Below are 16,028 nucleotides of genomic sequence, written 5' to 3'. Positions count from 1 at the left end.
TTTTTTGTCGGCCCTACAGATAGTTTGGGATTTTAAAAAAGTATATGATCATAAGAAATCTGGCAGCTGTCTTCAAACTATTTAATATTTATCCTTTTAGTAAGTTATGCCCTCATTTTCTTATATTTATGATTATCGCACTAAAAGGAAATGATAAAAACAGCTATGATTTAAAGCTAAAATTTCTGACAAATTTTCTGTTTCTTAACGATTTCTTTGATACTAATAAATGTTCTCAGAGCCTTAAAGTTGCTTTGCGATTGTAAGACTCTTGGAAAATATGAATTTAGCAACTTTGTCAGCAAGTCCCTTTGTTCTTTAAGTGTATTGAATATTTCTATACTGCCTTCCTCTAAGAGTGCTCCTACCTTGTATTAGTCTGTTCTCACACTGCTATAAAAATACTACCTGAGACTGGGTAATGTATAAACAAAGGAGATTTAATTGGCTCCCAGTTCCACATGGGTGGAGACCTCAGGAAACCTGGCAGAAGGTAAAGGGGAAGCAAGAACCTACTTCACATGGTGGTAGGAGAGAAAAGTATGTGCAGGAGAAACTTGCCAGACATAAAACTATCAGATCTCCTGAGAACTCAATCACTGTTACCAGAGCAGCACCGGGGTGACTGGACAGCATCACAGTGACTGCCCCTGTGATCCACTTACCTCCCACAAGGTTCCTCCCTCAACACCTGGGGATTATGGGGATTACAATTCAAGGTGGGTTTTGTGTGGGGACACAATGCCTAACCTAACCATATCACACCTGTTGAATAGTATATAACCAGAAATTGCAGTAAGCCAGCAAGGATTGTGAGCATCTAAAATGGGTTTCTGCCAAAGAATACAGATGAGTTTAAATAACTAGTCCTACAATGTTGTAAACTCTGAGAATTTGGTATTTCTTTTTGTCAGTCTCCTAAATTAATAAAGAGATATTTGCTGATTCTAGCTTTTGTTTTTGAGACAGGCCCTCGCTTTCTTGCTCAGGCTAGGGAGCAGTGGCACAATTGGGGATTACTGCAGCCTCAACCTTCTGTGCTCAGGTGCTCCTCTCAGCCTCCCAAGTAGATGGGTCCACAGGTGTGTGCCACCATGCCTGATTAATTAATTTTTTTTAAATAAAGATGAGGTCTCCCCATGTTGGCCGGGGTAGTCTCAAACTATTAGCCTCAAGCAGTCCTCCCATCTCGGCCTTCCAAAGTGTTTGGATTACAGCTGTGAGCCACAGTGCCCAGCCTGATTCTACCTTTTAATAGTGGTAATTTATTAATAAAAAGTTTAATATTTAAAGTCCAGCTTTATATATATTTTTGGAAACTGATGATTTATTCATGTTTATTATGTTGATTTCATAAATTTTATACTATTAGGATAATTTCTTAGAATCAATATACTAAAAAGTGCATCTCACATTGCTATAAATACTTGAGACTGGGTAGTTTATAAAGAAAAGAGATCTAATTGGCTCACAATCTTCAGAATGTACATGAAGCATTAGCAGCTTTTGCTTCTATGGAGGCCTCAGGAAGCTTTCAATCATGGCAGAAGGCAAAAGGGGAGCAGGCATCTTACACATCAGGAGTAGGAGACTGAGAGCAAGGGGGGGAGGTGTTAAACACTTTTAAATGACCCTTCTAAAGGTATACAAAATTCTGCATAGTTCTTCAGAATAACTTTGTGTTAGAATTACTGTTGAGGATATTCATTTCATTTTTGCAGGTCAGTCTCTACAGTTAACCTAACCCAGCTAGGAGAAGCATACATTTAAACTTTTACTGCTTTACAACTTGATTTTTTGAAATTACCTATTATACTCAGCCTTACAAGATTCTAGTATGTATGTTCTAATTAAGACTTTTTAAGCTATGAGGTAGACATATTTTCTTATAATTTTCATTTTATTTGGATGATCATAAGTATGTATAATAATATTTTATTGCTGCCACATTTGCTTAAAATTTAATGACATTGGCATAGCATTTAGTATGTCACCCAAAGTATTCACAGTTTCACGCTTAAAATCTTTAACATTCATTTCTGATATTAAGTACATGGCATTATTCACATTTAAAGATTCTGCTTAATATCTGTGTTGCTGATTGTATAACTTTGCAGACAAGTTAACTTTTATCAAGAGTTCAGAGTACATGTGAAAATTGGCAGAAAGCTGCATTCTTTTTCTAACACTGAATGATAATTATAAATTCTCTTATAGTAGGTATTTAAGACTACATTAGAAATAAGGGATATAAGACTTAGGAAAATGCTTTTTTCAGAACTGTAAAATATAATCCTAATATAGATGAGATTTTATTTTATTTTATAATTTTGAGACATATTTTTCTTTTTAAGGCTTATAAAGCCATTATACAAGTTTTCCCTGTGATTGAGAGTTTTATGACTTATATTCAGAATAATGCAATAGGGCAGTAACATGTCTGAGAATTGTGAGGATTCAACTTACAGTGAATTAGAAAGCTAATTTTCCCATCTTGATGCTATGTTTAATTCCTTCTCTGTTCTATATTGGATGTTGTAATTTGATAAAATAATTTTCACAGTGCTCTGTCAGAGTATGGACCAAGTCTCATTCTTCATTGTCTTCCTAGCCTAGCTGCAGTACCTACAACTGAGTAGGACCTCAATAAAATAAATGCTTATTCACTTGGATTACTTTCATCCACATCCTATTAGTTCTTTTATAGCTGCAGTAAGTGAAGATACTGTTGCTTGTAAAGATTTAAACAAACACAGAAGGTAATCCTGTTGGAAGAAAATTTTTCCTGAATATTGAGTTGACCAAACCACAAACCTAAAGTAAACTTTGTAAACATTGAGCTTTAATTCACTTGGTTTTTCTATTGTTGAAAAACTGTGTTTTGGCAAAAAGATAGACCATGCTTTTGCTTTATTTGCTTAGTCGTTGTCTTAAGTATGTCCTGAACTACTGCTAATAAATTTTATGTAATGCATAAATAATTAAGTAGTAACATACATACAGCTTAACTGCATAAGGTCTATTATATAGGAAAAAGTTGTTTAGTAGGTAGTTTATTTTATTGCTGTATTAACAGTAAATGCTAATTAGCATTGATATTATTATATTTATTGAAATTATATAAGTAAATTATTTTAAATGATAAAATTGAATTTTTAGGTTCCTAATGTTATATGTAGGAATTTATAATGTAAGTGATTAAACTGTTGAGTCTGTAGGAAGAAAATACTGCTGACTTTTCTTAAACCACTATGTAACTTTATTTAGATACTGTGGTTTTTAAAAACTCTCCTTAAAACATAATAATCAAATGTGCCAGCTTCGAAAAATTAATTGTTAGCGCATTATATATTCTGGGGTGGGGAAAAGAAATGGTTTTCAAGAAGGTTAAATCATATTCAGGTTTATAAAACATTGTGTTTCTTAAACTTGCTTCTTAGACAATTGTAAAAAAATTTTAGGAGAAAATGCTAAACCCAATTATGGTTGTCAAGTCACTATTCAGTCTGAACAAGAAAAGCAGTTAATGAAACAATATCGCCGTGAAGAAAAAAGAATTGCCAGACGAGAAAAAAAGGCTGGAGAAGATTTAGAAGTTTCAGAAGGACTTATGTGCTTTGATCCTAAGGAATTGCGGATACAAAGGTAATAAAAGCCAGAAGCTGAAAAATGCTTGTGTTGTAATTGCCGCTTTTACGTATTATTATCATAATTTTTTTGCTTAGTCTTAGCAGCATAGATGATTTTTACTTAAAGTCACGTTATCTTAATAAAAGTTTGTTTTATGAATACCTGATTTTCTGGGATAAGAAATAAATGATCTGCTTAATTAGAATATTCTTGTTCACATCCAAGTAGGTAAGAGATTTAGATTATAGAGGTAGGCTATTGTTAGGTGCTGTGTACACAGCACTAGGTTAAGATTTAAATAGTTTATGTAAATTTGAGATACATTTCATTTCTGTGCTTAATGTACCTTTTTAAAAATGTTACTCAGAAGTATAAAGGAGAAAAATGAAATCTAAGCATTCTTTTACTTGATTTTTTAATTATCAAAACATGTTTCAAAAAAGAAATTTATACGTTGTTAAAGAAACTTCCTTGAATTGTGAAAAAACAAAATTATAAAGAACATTAAATCAAACTTACCAGGTGGTGTTATCTAAAAATAATACCTAAAAATGTGCTGAATCCTATTTGGTTACCCAGAAACTTTCAGGATTTCTAAAATCTTCCTTTGTGTAGTTTAATTATTCTTTTTTTATGATGGAAGGCTACCTCCTATTTTTTTTTATAATTATCTTGTTTTAGTGTATGCATTACTTTTCAAGATAAAAATTTCAAAATAGGGCTATTTTTTATATTTACAGAGAGCAGGCACTTCTGAATGCTAGAAGTGTTCCAATTCTGAGCAGGCAGAGAGACGTGGACATTGAAAAAATACATTATCCTCATGTGTATGATTCCCAGGCTCAAGCCATGAAAACATCAGCATTTATTGCTGGTGCAAAGGTATGTCACTGTTATAGAACTAGTTTTGAATAATATGCCTATTCTAAGCAAATGACATGTAGATTATCCCTGTTTCCTTCATGAGTTTAACACTAGTTGACTGTGCTAAATTTTATTCTAAAGTATTGGGGAAAATGACATAATGTGGTATATGTAATGCTCAGAGCATATTTGTTTTCCTCCCTTTCATTATTTTTGCAATTTATATTTTTGAGTTTTATCAATTGCATCACTGTTTGGCTAAACTTTACACTATATTGTTTATTGTACATTTTCCTAATTATATAAATACATTTGTATTCAGGTGTACCATCTAATTAGTATATATGTTAAGATTCATCAGTATACTGTGGCCTGTGTGCTATATAAAATACCTGATGTTAATGCTTTGTGTGAGTGGTATTTTGCATTTGTTTTTGTTCTATGTAGGTTTGTTTTCTTTTAAATTTGCTAAGTTTATTTACCAGCGCTGTGTTTTAAAACCAGTGATGTTTTTTTCTCTTTCTTTCTAAAGAATCTTTATAAGAGCAAGTGTTTTATTTTTTATTATTATTGAATTTTTATTTTTGATGTTTATAGATGATTTTGCCAGAAGGAATCCAAAGAGAGAATAACAAGCTTTATGAAGAAATAAGGATTCCCCATAGCGAACCAATGCCACTCAGCTTTGAGGAAAAGCCGGTTTATATCCAAGACTTAGACGAGGTGAGATAAGCCTTTTATAGAGTTGATACTTTTGAGGCTTCATATGTGGTATGAATAAATTTATACTGGAAAAATTGTTTTAAGAAAGGTATTAGCAGGCAAATACAGTACCGACATATGTAATTGGTTACTAGACAATTATATAGGAGAGTTTAAATTAAAAAACATTTATACACTATATTTCTTAATATATTAAACAAATGTGTATATATTTTTGTGCATATATTTCTATGTTTCCTGTTTTCTTTTCAGCTAAGGTTTTTGGTTTAACTTATGTAAATTGATTTAAATAAAATGTTTTAAAGGATTTATTTATTGTATTGATTATATCAAATGGTCAACCTATAATAGAATCCTTTTGGGAAGGTGGGAAATTCCAAAGTATTTTTAAGAATTTATTTTTCTCAATTTTTAAATTTTGAATTTCTGACCTGTGGAAAATGGCATAAATAGTACTATCTGTATATCATTAGCTTAGATTCACCATTTGATAAAATTTTGTCACATTTACTCTATCTCAAAGTATAATATTCCTTAGTTTAGGTTAAAGTATTCATATTATTGAGAGTTAATATTATCCATATCAAAATTAAGTTGCTGTGTTTTGTCATATATGTTATAAAGAATCATTCAGAAATAACAAATAATACAGGCAAGCAAAAACAGCAGCATAAAACACATAAAGAGTACCCACTGTCAACCAAAACGAACTCCATTCTATACATATGTGTCCTTATATATTTTCTTTCACAAAAATGGAATTACATCATATATACTGTTTTGTGTGTGTGTGAATATATATATATAGTTATGTGTGTCTTTCTGTGTCAGTAAATATATTTCTGCACTTGTTATAAAGTTGTTTTTTATAGTAAGTTTTTATAGTAGAATAAAATTCTAGTTTTATCTTGTACATCAGAAATACTTGTAGAACTTTTTAATAATCCAAGTGCCTTGCTACTATTTAAATCCTAATCTCTTCGAAGAGATCCAGGTATCAATATTTTGGGGATGATTATTTGAAGCTCTATAGGTGATTCTAAAATACAATCTGTACTGACAGCCAATAAAATTAAATAATTACAATGCAATTGTTATAAATCTTATCAATCATTATAAGCAGTATCATCATTGAGATTTAAGTTTTATTTTATGTATTAAATCTTTATAGTTTTAAAAAGCATCATTGACATTCATTTAAATGAATGATGAATGAAACAGGCTTTTTTATTTTTCTATCATACTTATTTTTAAATAAGTATTTTGTTAATTTTTATTTGGATTATTGGAGTAAAAGAGGTTTTCTGAGTAGGTTAATTCCCTCTGCCACCTTAATGTTCATATCCTATATAATCTGATGTATTCACAGACTCTGTGGATTAGGATTTAGGATGTGGACATTTTCTGCCTACCAGTCATGATATAGATGACCACAATTTTGTTTTTGTTGTTGTTGTTTTAAACTATTCACCTATTGAAGAACATTCATTTTATTGATAGTTTTTGGTGATTGCAAACTGTTTTTGTCTGCTATAACAAAAGACCACAGACCAGGTTGCTTAAAGAAGCAGAAAATGATTTTCTGACAGCTCTGGAAGCTAAAAGCTGCAGATCAGGTGGTGCTAGCAGATTTTGTTTCTATTGAGGATTTCTTCCTGACTTGCAGATACTTACTTTCTGCCTTCTTCCTGTGTTCTCACATAGCCTCTTCTCTGTGTGTGTATAAAGAGAGGAGTCTGGTGTTTCTTCCTTTTTTTATAGGGTCACCAGCCCTATCAGGTTAGGAGCCCACCCTTATGACTGCATTTAACCTTAATTACCTTCCTAAAAGTTCTGTTTTTAAAACAGTCACATTGAGGGATTAGGGCTTCAGCATACAAATTTTGAAGGGTATAGTTCTTTCCATAAAACAGATAAAGTTTTATAAATCTGGTATGGAGGGTTTTTTGTGAGTATAAGTTTTCATTCTGTTTAATAAATATCCAGGAATGCATTTTCTGGGTCAAATTGCAACTGCACACTTAGGTTTTTAAGACACAACCAAACTGTGTTCTATAGTGACTGTACCATTTAACATAGTAAGTCAGTATAATCTAGTTTCTCCACATACTAGACATAATTTGATGTTGTCACTGTTTTTTATTTTTAGTGTAGCCATTTGTATTTATATTTTAGTATATTGTTTATATTTTTATTTTAGCCATCTGATTGTAGTGACTTCTCATTGTGGTTTTAATTTCTACTTTTCTCATGGCTAATAAAAATTGGAGAATAATATATTTAAGTGAAATTTGTCATTATAAGTAAATTAACCATTTGCTATCATATCACTGTAGACATTGATCCTGCCAGACATCGTAAGCCTTAGTAGTAATACAGACCTCTGGAGAAAAAAGTAGATATTACCAGAATGTCAGATAGTTTAGTAGATATTTCTTTTGTCTTGGATCTTTTTTGTACAAGGTAGGATCTTTTAGTTGTCAGAGAAAGTACTATTTAAGATGAAGGTCTGTCGTTTTTCACTGAGATCATACATGCAATTATTGCATAGAATTGTGTCCTATTCCTAACTGTCCTAAGATGCTTTTATGTCCTTTTACTGACTGTCACGTTGAATAAGTTTAATAACTTGTGAAATTTGATTTAAAACTAAGGAGAATTTTTAAATCCTAGAATGACATGCAAAAATACCATTAATGTCATTAAATGGGTTTTGTATTTTCTTGGAAAGGGAACAATCTAAAAAATGTAGATGGGTTTCTTGATTAGTCAGGAGTCACTCAGTTGGAACTTATAGAAATCTAGGTCAGAGCAAGCACAGGTGACAATTTATGGCTTTTCTGCCTGAATTGTACAGAAGCAAAGCTTCTTATGTGCCCAGCTTAGACATATAGGCTCAAATGATGTCATCAGATTTTTTTCTCATCTTTATCTCTTTTTCTTTTATTATCTCCATTTCCTTTTTTCTCTTTTCTTCCCTCTTATCTTTTCCTCCTTTCTCTTATCCACCCCCTTTTTTATTTCTCCTATTTTTTTCATCCCCTGATTCCCAGATAGGCTTTCTCCTTACAACCAGGGAAAAATGTATGGCGGTAGCAGCAGCAGCAAACATAACTACTTCCCCATATTCCAGTCCCAGAAGCAATGGTTTTTTTGTTTTGTTTTGTTTTGTTTTGTTTTGTTCTGTTTTTTTCAAGTGGTTCTACCTGGAAAACAAAAAAACTTCTAGGATGAACTCTGATTTTCCTAACTTAGGTCACCAGTTCATTTCTGAACCAATTTCTTTCCCTGTGTTGTGAATGTGGGGTTCTTTCTGACACATGGCTGTTCACTTATGTAACCTCATTATCAGCTCCCCATGAGCCACCAGGAGTAAAGGGGAGTTTTCCAAAGAGAAGAAGAGTGGTGTTATTACCCTTAAAAGTAGGATGAGAAAGATGCTAAGAAGACAGAACTATGTGTATGATATTTTTGGTGAGAAACTCAGGTTTACTTTTTGTTGGTGTTAAGTATGTTGACTTCTGTTTCCACAGTTGGGGGGTAGATTTTTTTAAGAGTCAGTAGAGTGTCATTAAGCAAAAAATTTACTACTGCCCCAAAGATAATACTTGATTTGGAAAGGTAGTATAAAAGATGCATATAATATTTTAAGATTTAAGAAAATTGAGTTCTATAAAATCTGATTGGAAATAATTTTTCTATGAGCCCAGCTTCTTGAATCCTGTGCTTGTAGGCTAAGTTCTGGGAAAATAAAGAATAGGATATTGTCTCTGATCTTAAGTTACTCAACGTAGTGTATCTGTTCCATTTCTGTGGAAATAAGTGGTACAGTTGGGTTATGTTGTACAAAGTTCTATGGCAGCAGAAAAGGCAGACTAAAGAGATCAAGCAGCTTTTATGACGGTGAATGTTGAAGGCATATATTTTTGCTACATAGACAATACAGGTGGAGGTGTATGCCAAACAAAGGATGTTGTATGAAATTGCTATGATCTTTGGACATCAAGGACTTTATTCTTATTGCCATGTAAGGTAATAAGGCCGTATGTGGCCATATGTGGAGACCGGCAGGAAATGAGTCTGGAACAAGGCAATTGCTTGTACATGAAGGGCTTTGAAAACCATGCTAAGAGGTTTAGACTCAGTGTTGTGGGAAATATTACTTTGTTTCTTTGTTTTTAATTAATAGCTTTATGTTTAGAGCAGTTGTAGGTTTACAGAAAAATTGAGCAGGAAATAGAGTCACTATGTTACCCCTCCACCCTCACAGTTTCCCCTATTAGTGAAACAATGTATTACAATTACTAATACCTCCTTACAATGAGTCAATATTGATACATTGTTATTAACTAATATCCACCCTTTAATTAGAGCTTTCTCCTTGTGTGATACATAACATGAGTTTTTTGGTTTTCTTTTTATTTCTTCTTTTTTTATAATTATACTTTAAGTTCTGGGTACATGTGCAGAAAGTGCAGGATTGTTACATAGATATGTATGTGCCATGGTGGTTTGCTGCATATATCACCCCGTCATCTATATTAGGTATTTCTCCTAATGCTATCCATCCCCTATTCCCACACCCCCTGCTATCCCTCCCGTAGCCCCACTCCCACCCCTCAAGAGTCCCCAGTGTGTGATGTTCTCCTCCCTGAGTCCATGTGTTCTCATTGTTCAACACCCACTTATGGGTGAGAGCATGTGTTGTTTAGTTTTCTTTTCTTGTGTCAGTTTGCTGAGAATGATGGTTTACAGCTTCATCCATGTCCCTACAAAGGACATGAACTCATCCTTTTTTATGACTACATAATATTTCATGGTATATATATGCCACATTTTCTTTATCCAATCTATCACTGATGGGCATTTGGGTTGGTTCCAAGTCTTTGCTATTGTGATCCATGCCACAATAAACATATGTGTGCATGTGTCTTTATAATAGAATGATTTATATTCCTTTGGGTATATACCCAGTAATGGGTTGCTGAGTCAAACATTATTTCTATTTCTAGATCCTTGATGATCTTCCACAATGGTTGAACTAATTTACACTCCCATTAATAGGGTGTAAGAGGGTTCCTATTTCTCCACATCCTCTTGAGCATCTGTTGTCTCCTGATTTATTTTTTTTTTTTGAGACAGAGTTTGTTACCCAGGCAGGAGTGCAATGGCGCGATCTTGGCTCACCGCAACCTCCGCCTCCTGGGTTCAGGCAATTCTCCTGCCTCAGCCTCCTGAGTAGCTGGGATTACAGGCATGCGCCACCATGCCCTGCTAATTTTTTGTGTTTTTAGTAGAGACACCACGTTGACCAGGATGGTCTCGATCTCTTGACCTCGTGATCCACCTGCCTCGGCCTCCCAAAGTGCTGGGATTACAGGCTTGAGCCACCGCGCCTGGCCTGTCTCCTGATTTTTTAATGATCACCATTCTAACTGGTGTGAGGTGATATCTCAATGTGGTTTTGATTTGCATTAATAACCAGTGATATGAGCTTTTTGTCCTGTTTGTTGGGTGCATAAATGTCTTCTTTTGAGAAATATCTGTTCACATCCTTTGCCCAATTTTGATGGGCTTGTTTGTTTTTTTCTTATAAATTTGTTGAAGTTCTTTGTAGATTCTGGATATTAGCCCTTTGTCAGATGAGTAGATTGCAAAAACTTTTTCCCATTTTGTTGGTTTCTGATTTACTCTTAAGAGCTTGAGCTCTGAAGTTTAATTAGATCCACTTTTTCTATTTTGGCTTTTGTTGCCATTGCTTTCGGTATTTTAGTCATGAAGTCCTTGCCCATGCCTATGTCCTGAATGGTGTTGCCTAGGTTTTCTTCTAGGGTTTTTATGGTGTTAGATCTTATGTTTAAATCTTTAATCCATCTGGAGTTAATTTTTATATAAGGTGTAAGGAAGGGATCTAGTTTCAGCTTTCTGCTTATGGCTAGCCAGTATTCCCAACACCATTTATTAAATAGGGAATCCTTTCCCCATTGCTTGTTTTGTCAGGGTTATCAAAGATCAAATGGTTGTAGATGTGTGGCATTATTTCTGAGGCCTCTGTTCTGTTCCATTGGTCTGTATCTCTGTTTTGGTACCAGAACCATGCTGTTTTGATTACTGTGGACTTACAGTATAGTTTAAAGTCAGGTAGCATGATGCCTCCAGCTTTGTTTTTGTTTGTTTGTTTTTTTGCTTAGGATTGTCTTGGCTATGGGGGCTCTCTTTTGGTTCCATATGAAGTTTAACATGGTTTTCCCTAAATCTGTGAAGAAAGTTAATGATAGCTTGATGGGGATAGTGTTGAATCTATAAATTACTTTGGGCAGTATGGCCATTTTCACAATATTGATTCTTTCTGACCATGGACATGGAATGTTTTTCCATGTGTTTGTGTCCTCTCTTATTTCTTTAAGACAGTGATTTGTAGTTCTCCTTGAAGAGGTCCTTCACATCCCTTGTTAGTTGAATTCCTAGGTATTTTATTCTCTTTGTAGCAAATTGTGAATGGGAGTTCACTCATGATTTGGCTCTCTGTCTATTATTGGTGTATAGGAATGTTTGTGATTTCTGCACATTGATTTTGTATCCTGAGACTTTGCTAAAGTTGCTTATCATCTTAAGGAGATTTTGGGCTGAGATGATGGACTCTCGTAAATATACAATAATGCCATCTGTAAATAGAGAGACAATTTGACTTCCTCTTTTTCTAATTGAATACTTTTATTTATTTTTCTTGCCTGATTGCTCTGGCCAGAACTTCCAATACTATGTTGAATAGGAGTGGTGAGAAAGGGCATCCTTGTCTTGTTCCAGTTTCCAAAGGGAATGCTTCCAGTTTTTTTCCCATTTAGTATGATATTGGCTATGGGTTTTTCATAAATAGCTCTTATTATTTTGAGATACATTCCATTGATACCTAGTTTATTGAGAGTTTTTAGCATAAAGGGCTGTTGAATTTTGTCAAAGGCCTTCTCTGCATCTATTGAAATAAACATGATTTTTGTCTTTGGTTCCATTATGTGATGGATTACGTGTATAGATTTGCATATGCTGAACCAGCCTTGCATCCCAGACACGAAGCTGACTTGATTATGCTGGATAAGCTTTTTCATGTGCTGTTGGATTCAGTTTGCCAGTATTTTATTGAGAATTTTCACATCAACGTTCATCATGGATATTGCCCTGAAATTTCCTTTTTTAGTTGTGTGCCTTCCAGGTTTTGGTGTCATCATTTTATGACGTTGGTCTCATAAAATGAGTTAGGGAGCCTTCCCTCTTTTTCTGTTGTTTGAAATAATTTCAGAAGGAATGGTACCAGCTACTTTTTATACCCCTGGTAGAATTTGGCTGTGAATCTGTCTGGTCCTGGACTTTCTTTAGTTGGTAGGCTATTAATTGCTGCCTCAATTTCAGGCCTTGTTGTTGGTCTATTCAGGGATTTGATTTCTTCCTGGTTTAGTCTTGGGAGAGTGTAAGTGTCCAGGAATTCATCTATTTTTTTCTAGATTTACTGGTTTATTTGCATAGAGGTGTTTATAGTATTATCTGATGGTAGTTTGTATTTCTATGGGATCAGTGGTGATATCCTCTTTATCATTTTTGATGGCATCTATTTGATTCTTCTCTCTTTTCTTTATTAGTCTGGCTAGTGGTCTATCTGTTGTGTTGCTGTTTTCAAAAAACTGGCTCCTGGATTCATTGATTTTTTTTGGAAGAGTTTTTTATATCTTCATCTCCTTCAGTTCTGCTCTGATCTTAGTTATTTCTTGTCTTCTGCTAGCTTTTGAATTTGTTTGATCTTGCTTCTCTAGTTTCTTTAATCGTGACATTACGTTGTTGATGTTTTTTTATCTTTCCTCGTTTCTCTTGTGAGTATTTGGTGCTATAAATCCCTCTACTCACTGCTTTAAATGCGTGCTAGAGATTCTGGTACATTGTGTCTTCATTTTCATTGGTTTCAAAGACCATCTTTATTTCTACTTTAATTTCATTATTTATCCAATCGTCATTAAGGATCAGGTTCTTCAGTTGCCACCTAGTTGTGCAGTTTCTTAATCCTGAGTTCTAATTTGATTGTGCTGTGGTCTGAGAGGCTGTCATGATTTTCATTCTTTGGCATTTCTAAGGAGTGTTTTACTTCCAATTATGTGCTCAATTTTAGGTTAAGTGTGATGTGGTGCTGAGAAGAATGTATATTCTGTGGATTTGGGGTGGAGAGTTCTGTAGATGTCTATTAGGTCCGCTTTGTCCAGAGCTGAGTTCAACTCCTTGATATCTTTGTTAATTTACTATCTCTTTGATTTTTTTTTTTTTTTTTTTTGAGACAGAGTGTTGCTCTGTCAGCAAGCACCAAGCTGAAGTACAGTGGCACAATCTCGGCTCACTGCAACCTCTCCTCCTGGGTTCAAGCAATTCTCCTACCTCAGCCTCCCGAGTAACTGGGGCTAACATCATGTGCCACCACACCCAGCTAACTTTTGTATTTTAGTAGAGACAGTGTTTCACTATGTTGGCCACAATGGTCTCGATCTCTAGACCTTGTGATCTCTAGGCCTCAGCCTCCCAAAGTGCTGGGATTATAGGCGTGAGCCACCGCACTCAGCTTGCTGATCTATTTAATATTGATGGTGGGGTATTCAGGCTTCCTACTATTGTTATGTGGGAATCTACGTCTCTTGTAGATCATTAAGAACTTGCTTTGTATATATTCAGCATACATTGTTGGTTAGGCGCAAGAATCCTGAATCTAGCTGACTTTCAGTCTTGACTACCCCACGTTCTACCTGCCAGACATTTAGTTACTTACGTTTCTGCAATCCCATGATGCAAATTGCCTGGTGAGGCTAGGTTTGGATCAAGGAAATATAGCATTTGCCAAATTAAATTAGAAATTTCATTTTTGCTCTTTTTAATTTATGCCATGTGTGTTTCCTTCCTCTTAAAATTTATGAAATCATCTTTGCTAAGATATCTGTAAATAAAAAAAATAGTAAATTCAGTTTTCAGTTTCAAACTTCATAATGTATTACTATTTTTTGATATGACCTCTTAAAAGGGCCATGATTGCTGGCCGCGGTGGCTCAACCCTGTAATACCAGCACTTTGGGAGGCTGAGGCGGGTGGATCACGAGGTCAAGAGATCGATACCATCCTGGTCAACATGGTGAAACCCCGTCTCTACTAAAAATGCAAAAAAAAATTAGCTGGGCACGGTGGCATGTGCCTGTAATCCCAGCTACTCAGGAGGCTGAGGCAGGAGAATTGCCTGAACCCAGGAGGCGGAGGTTGCGGTGAGCTGAGATCGCGCCATTGCACTCCAGCCTGGGTAACAAGAGCGAAACTCCATCTCAAAAAAAATAAAAATAAAAATAAAAAGGCCGTGATTTCAAGGCCATGGTTCTGATGAACTTGATGACATATGTGACAGTATCATAAGCAGCCTTATGGAATGCTTTAGCATAAGGCTTCTTAATCTGGGGCATGCCCAGGTTTTAGTGACATTTCATTGTCTTCAAAATGATCTCACAAAAAGGATCCATACTCTGAAGTATTTTTCTGGATGCTTCTTTGACTTTCTTGCTTTCATGATTTGATGGAATCAAAGTATGTTGATAAACTCTGTAGCTTTAGGATCCCCTTAGGTTCAGAGGACAGGTAAAGCCCAAGGAAAAGTCACACTCTTTATACCTTCTCTATTTGACTTTTTCCAAATATACAGTCTTAAGATAACCACAAATGCCAATAATTATAAAGACTAGTTTCTTTAGTTTCTATCATTCAATTAGAAACTATTTGAAGATGTCTTGTTATAGTGACTATCTTGCTAGGCTTTTGAGATCTTGTATGATAGCATCCACTAGTATTCCACGTGTTTGGAATGAAGGAGTAGTTGAATGGCATCAATGAACATAAAAATAGTTTATTTCATAAAGATAATTTTCAAAGTGACAAGAAATGGAAAGAAAAAAGCCTTGTGTATTTTATTTTCTTATCTGGTTTGTGGACTGCCACCCTGCCCCAAGCCAAGTTATTGATTTTCTCATGCATCTCAAGTTAAAGTTTCTGTTTTAGCCTGTATCCTCAGGTCAGCTGTTCATGCAATTTTAAAAAGTTTTTCTCACTTTTTTATTCTAAATTGGGTGAACTTCTTTAGGTCATGCTAAACAAAACAGCAACAGAGGAAACTATAAAATTCTTAGAACCTAAATAAGGTATTATTGGGTATTTTATATTTAATGGAAATGTAGATTTTCCCTGCTTTCCAGATATATAAATAGAGTATATAAGCAGTTTTACAAAACTAATTAATTTATATCACTAGCAATACTTCATTGACCATGATGATTTTACTAGTTCTAGAGCAATGAATATCAAAGCTAGGAAATAGATATTTTAACCAAAAAAATTTTATACATTAAAGATAGACATAATTTTACCACTTTTCAATAAATTATTCATATGTGTTATATAGCAAAATATTTGCCTTATGAAATATATCTAAATATTGGTACTGTTTATATGAAGATTTAGTGTATTGATAGGAAGTATTACTAGTCTCTAGTTGAATTAAACTGATTAAGCCACAGTACAATCATAGTGAAAACTAACAAGTATATTATGATGATGATTTCTTGAGATTTAGTTTTTCTATCACTTTGAATACTTCTGGCTGCAAAAAATCTTACTCATAGAAACATATACTATTATGTTCCAAATAACAAAAAGACATAGGAAGGTAGATAGTTCAGGTTGGTCAATTTGTTTGTACAATGATGTTATTCAGAACCTGATGTCTTTCTACTCTTCTATCCTTTTTT

General features: G+C 34.2%; 1 protein-coding gene across 13 annotated transcripts in view; it reads left to right on the top strand.

Moving 5' to 3' along the window:
- ASCC3 (activating signal cointegrator 1 complex subunit 3) overlaps positions 1-16,028 on the top strand; it is a 369,134-nt gene that overhangs the window by 51,171 nt on the left and 301,935 nt on the right. For all 13 annotated transcript variants that reach the window (XR_013534438.1, XR_013534439.1, XR_013534440.1 and 10 more), the window contains 3 exons: positions 3,441-3,645; positions 4,371-4,512; positions 5,092-5,217. Coding sequence is in view for 5 of the 13 variants with exons in the window: in XM_002746863.7 (XP_002746909.4) it covers positions 3,441-3,645; positions 4,371-4,512; positions 5,092-5,217 (473 nt within the window). In the remaining 8 variants the exon portion in view is untranslated. The remainder of the gene's footprint in view (positions 1-3,440; positions 3,646-4,370; positions 4,513-5,091; positions 5,218-16,028) is intronic.

The sequence above is a fragment of the Callithrix jacchus genome, chromosome 4 (assembly GCF_049354715.1).
Source record: "Callithrix jacchus isolate 240 chromosome 4, calJac240_pri, whole genome shotgun sequence".
Taxonomy (NCBI): Eukaryota; Metazoa; Chordata; class Mammalia; order Primates; family Cebidae; genus Callithrix; species Callithrix jacchus.
Note: the sequence above shows the minus strand (reverse complement) of the source record. Positions and strands in the feature narration are given on the sequence as shown.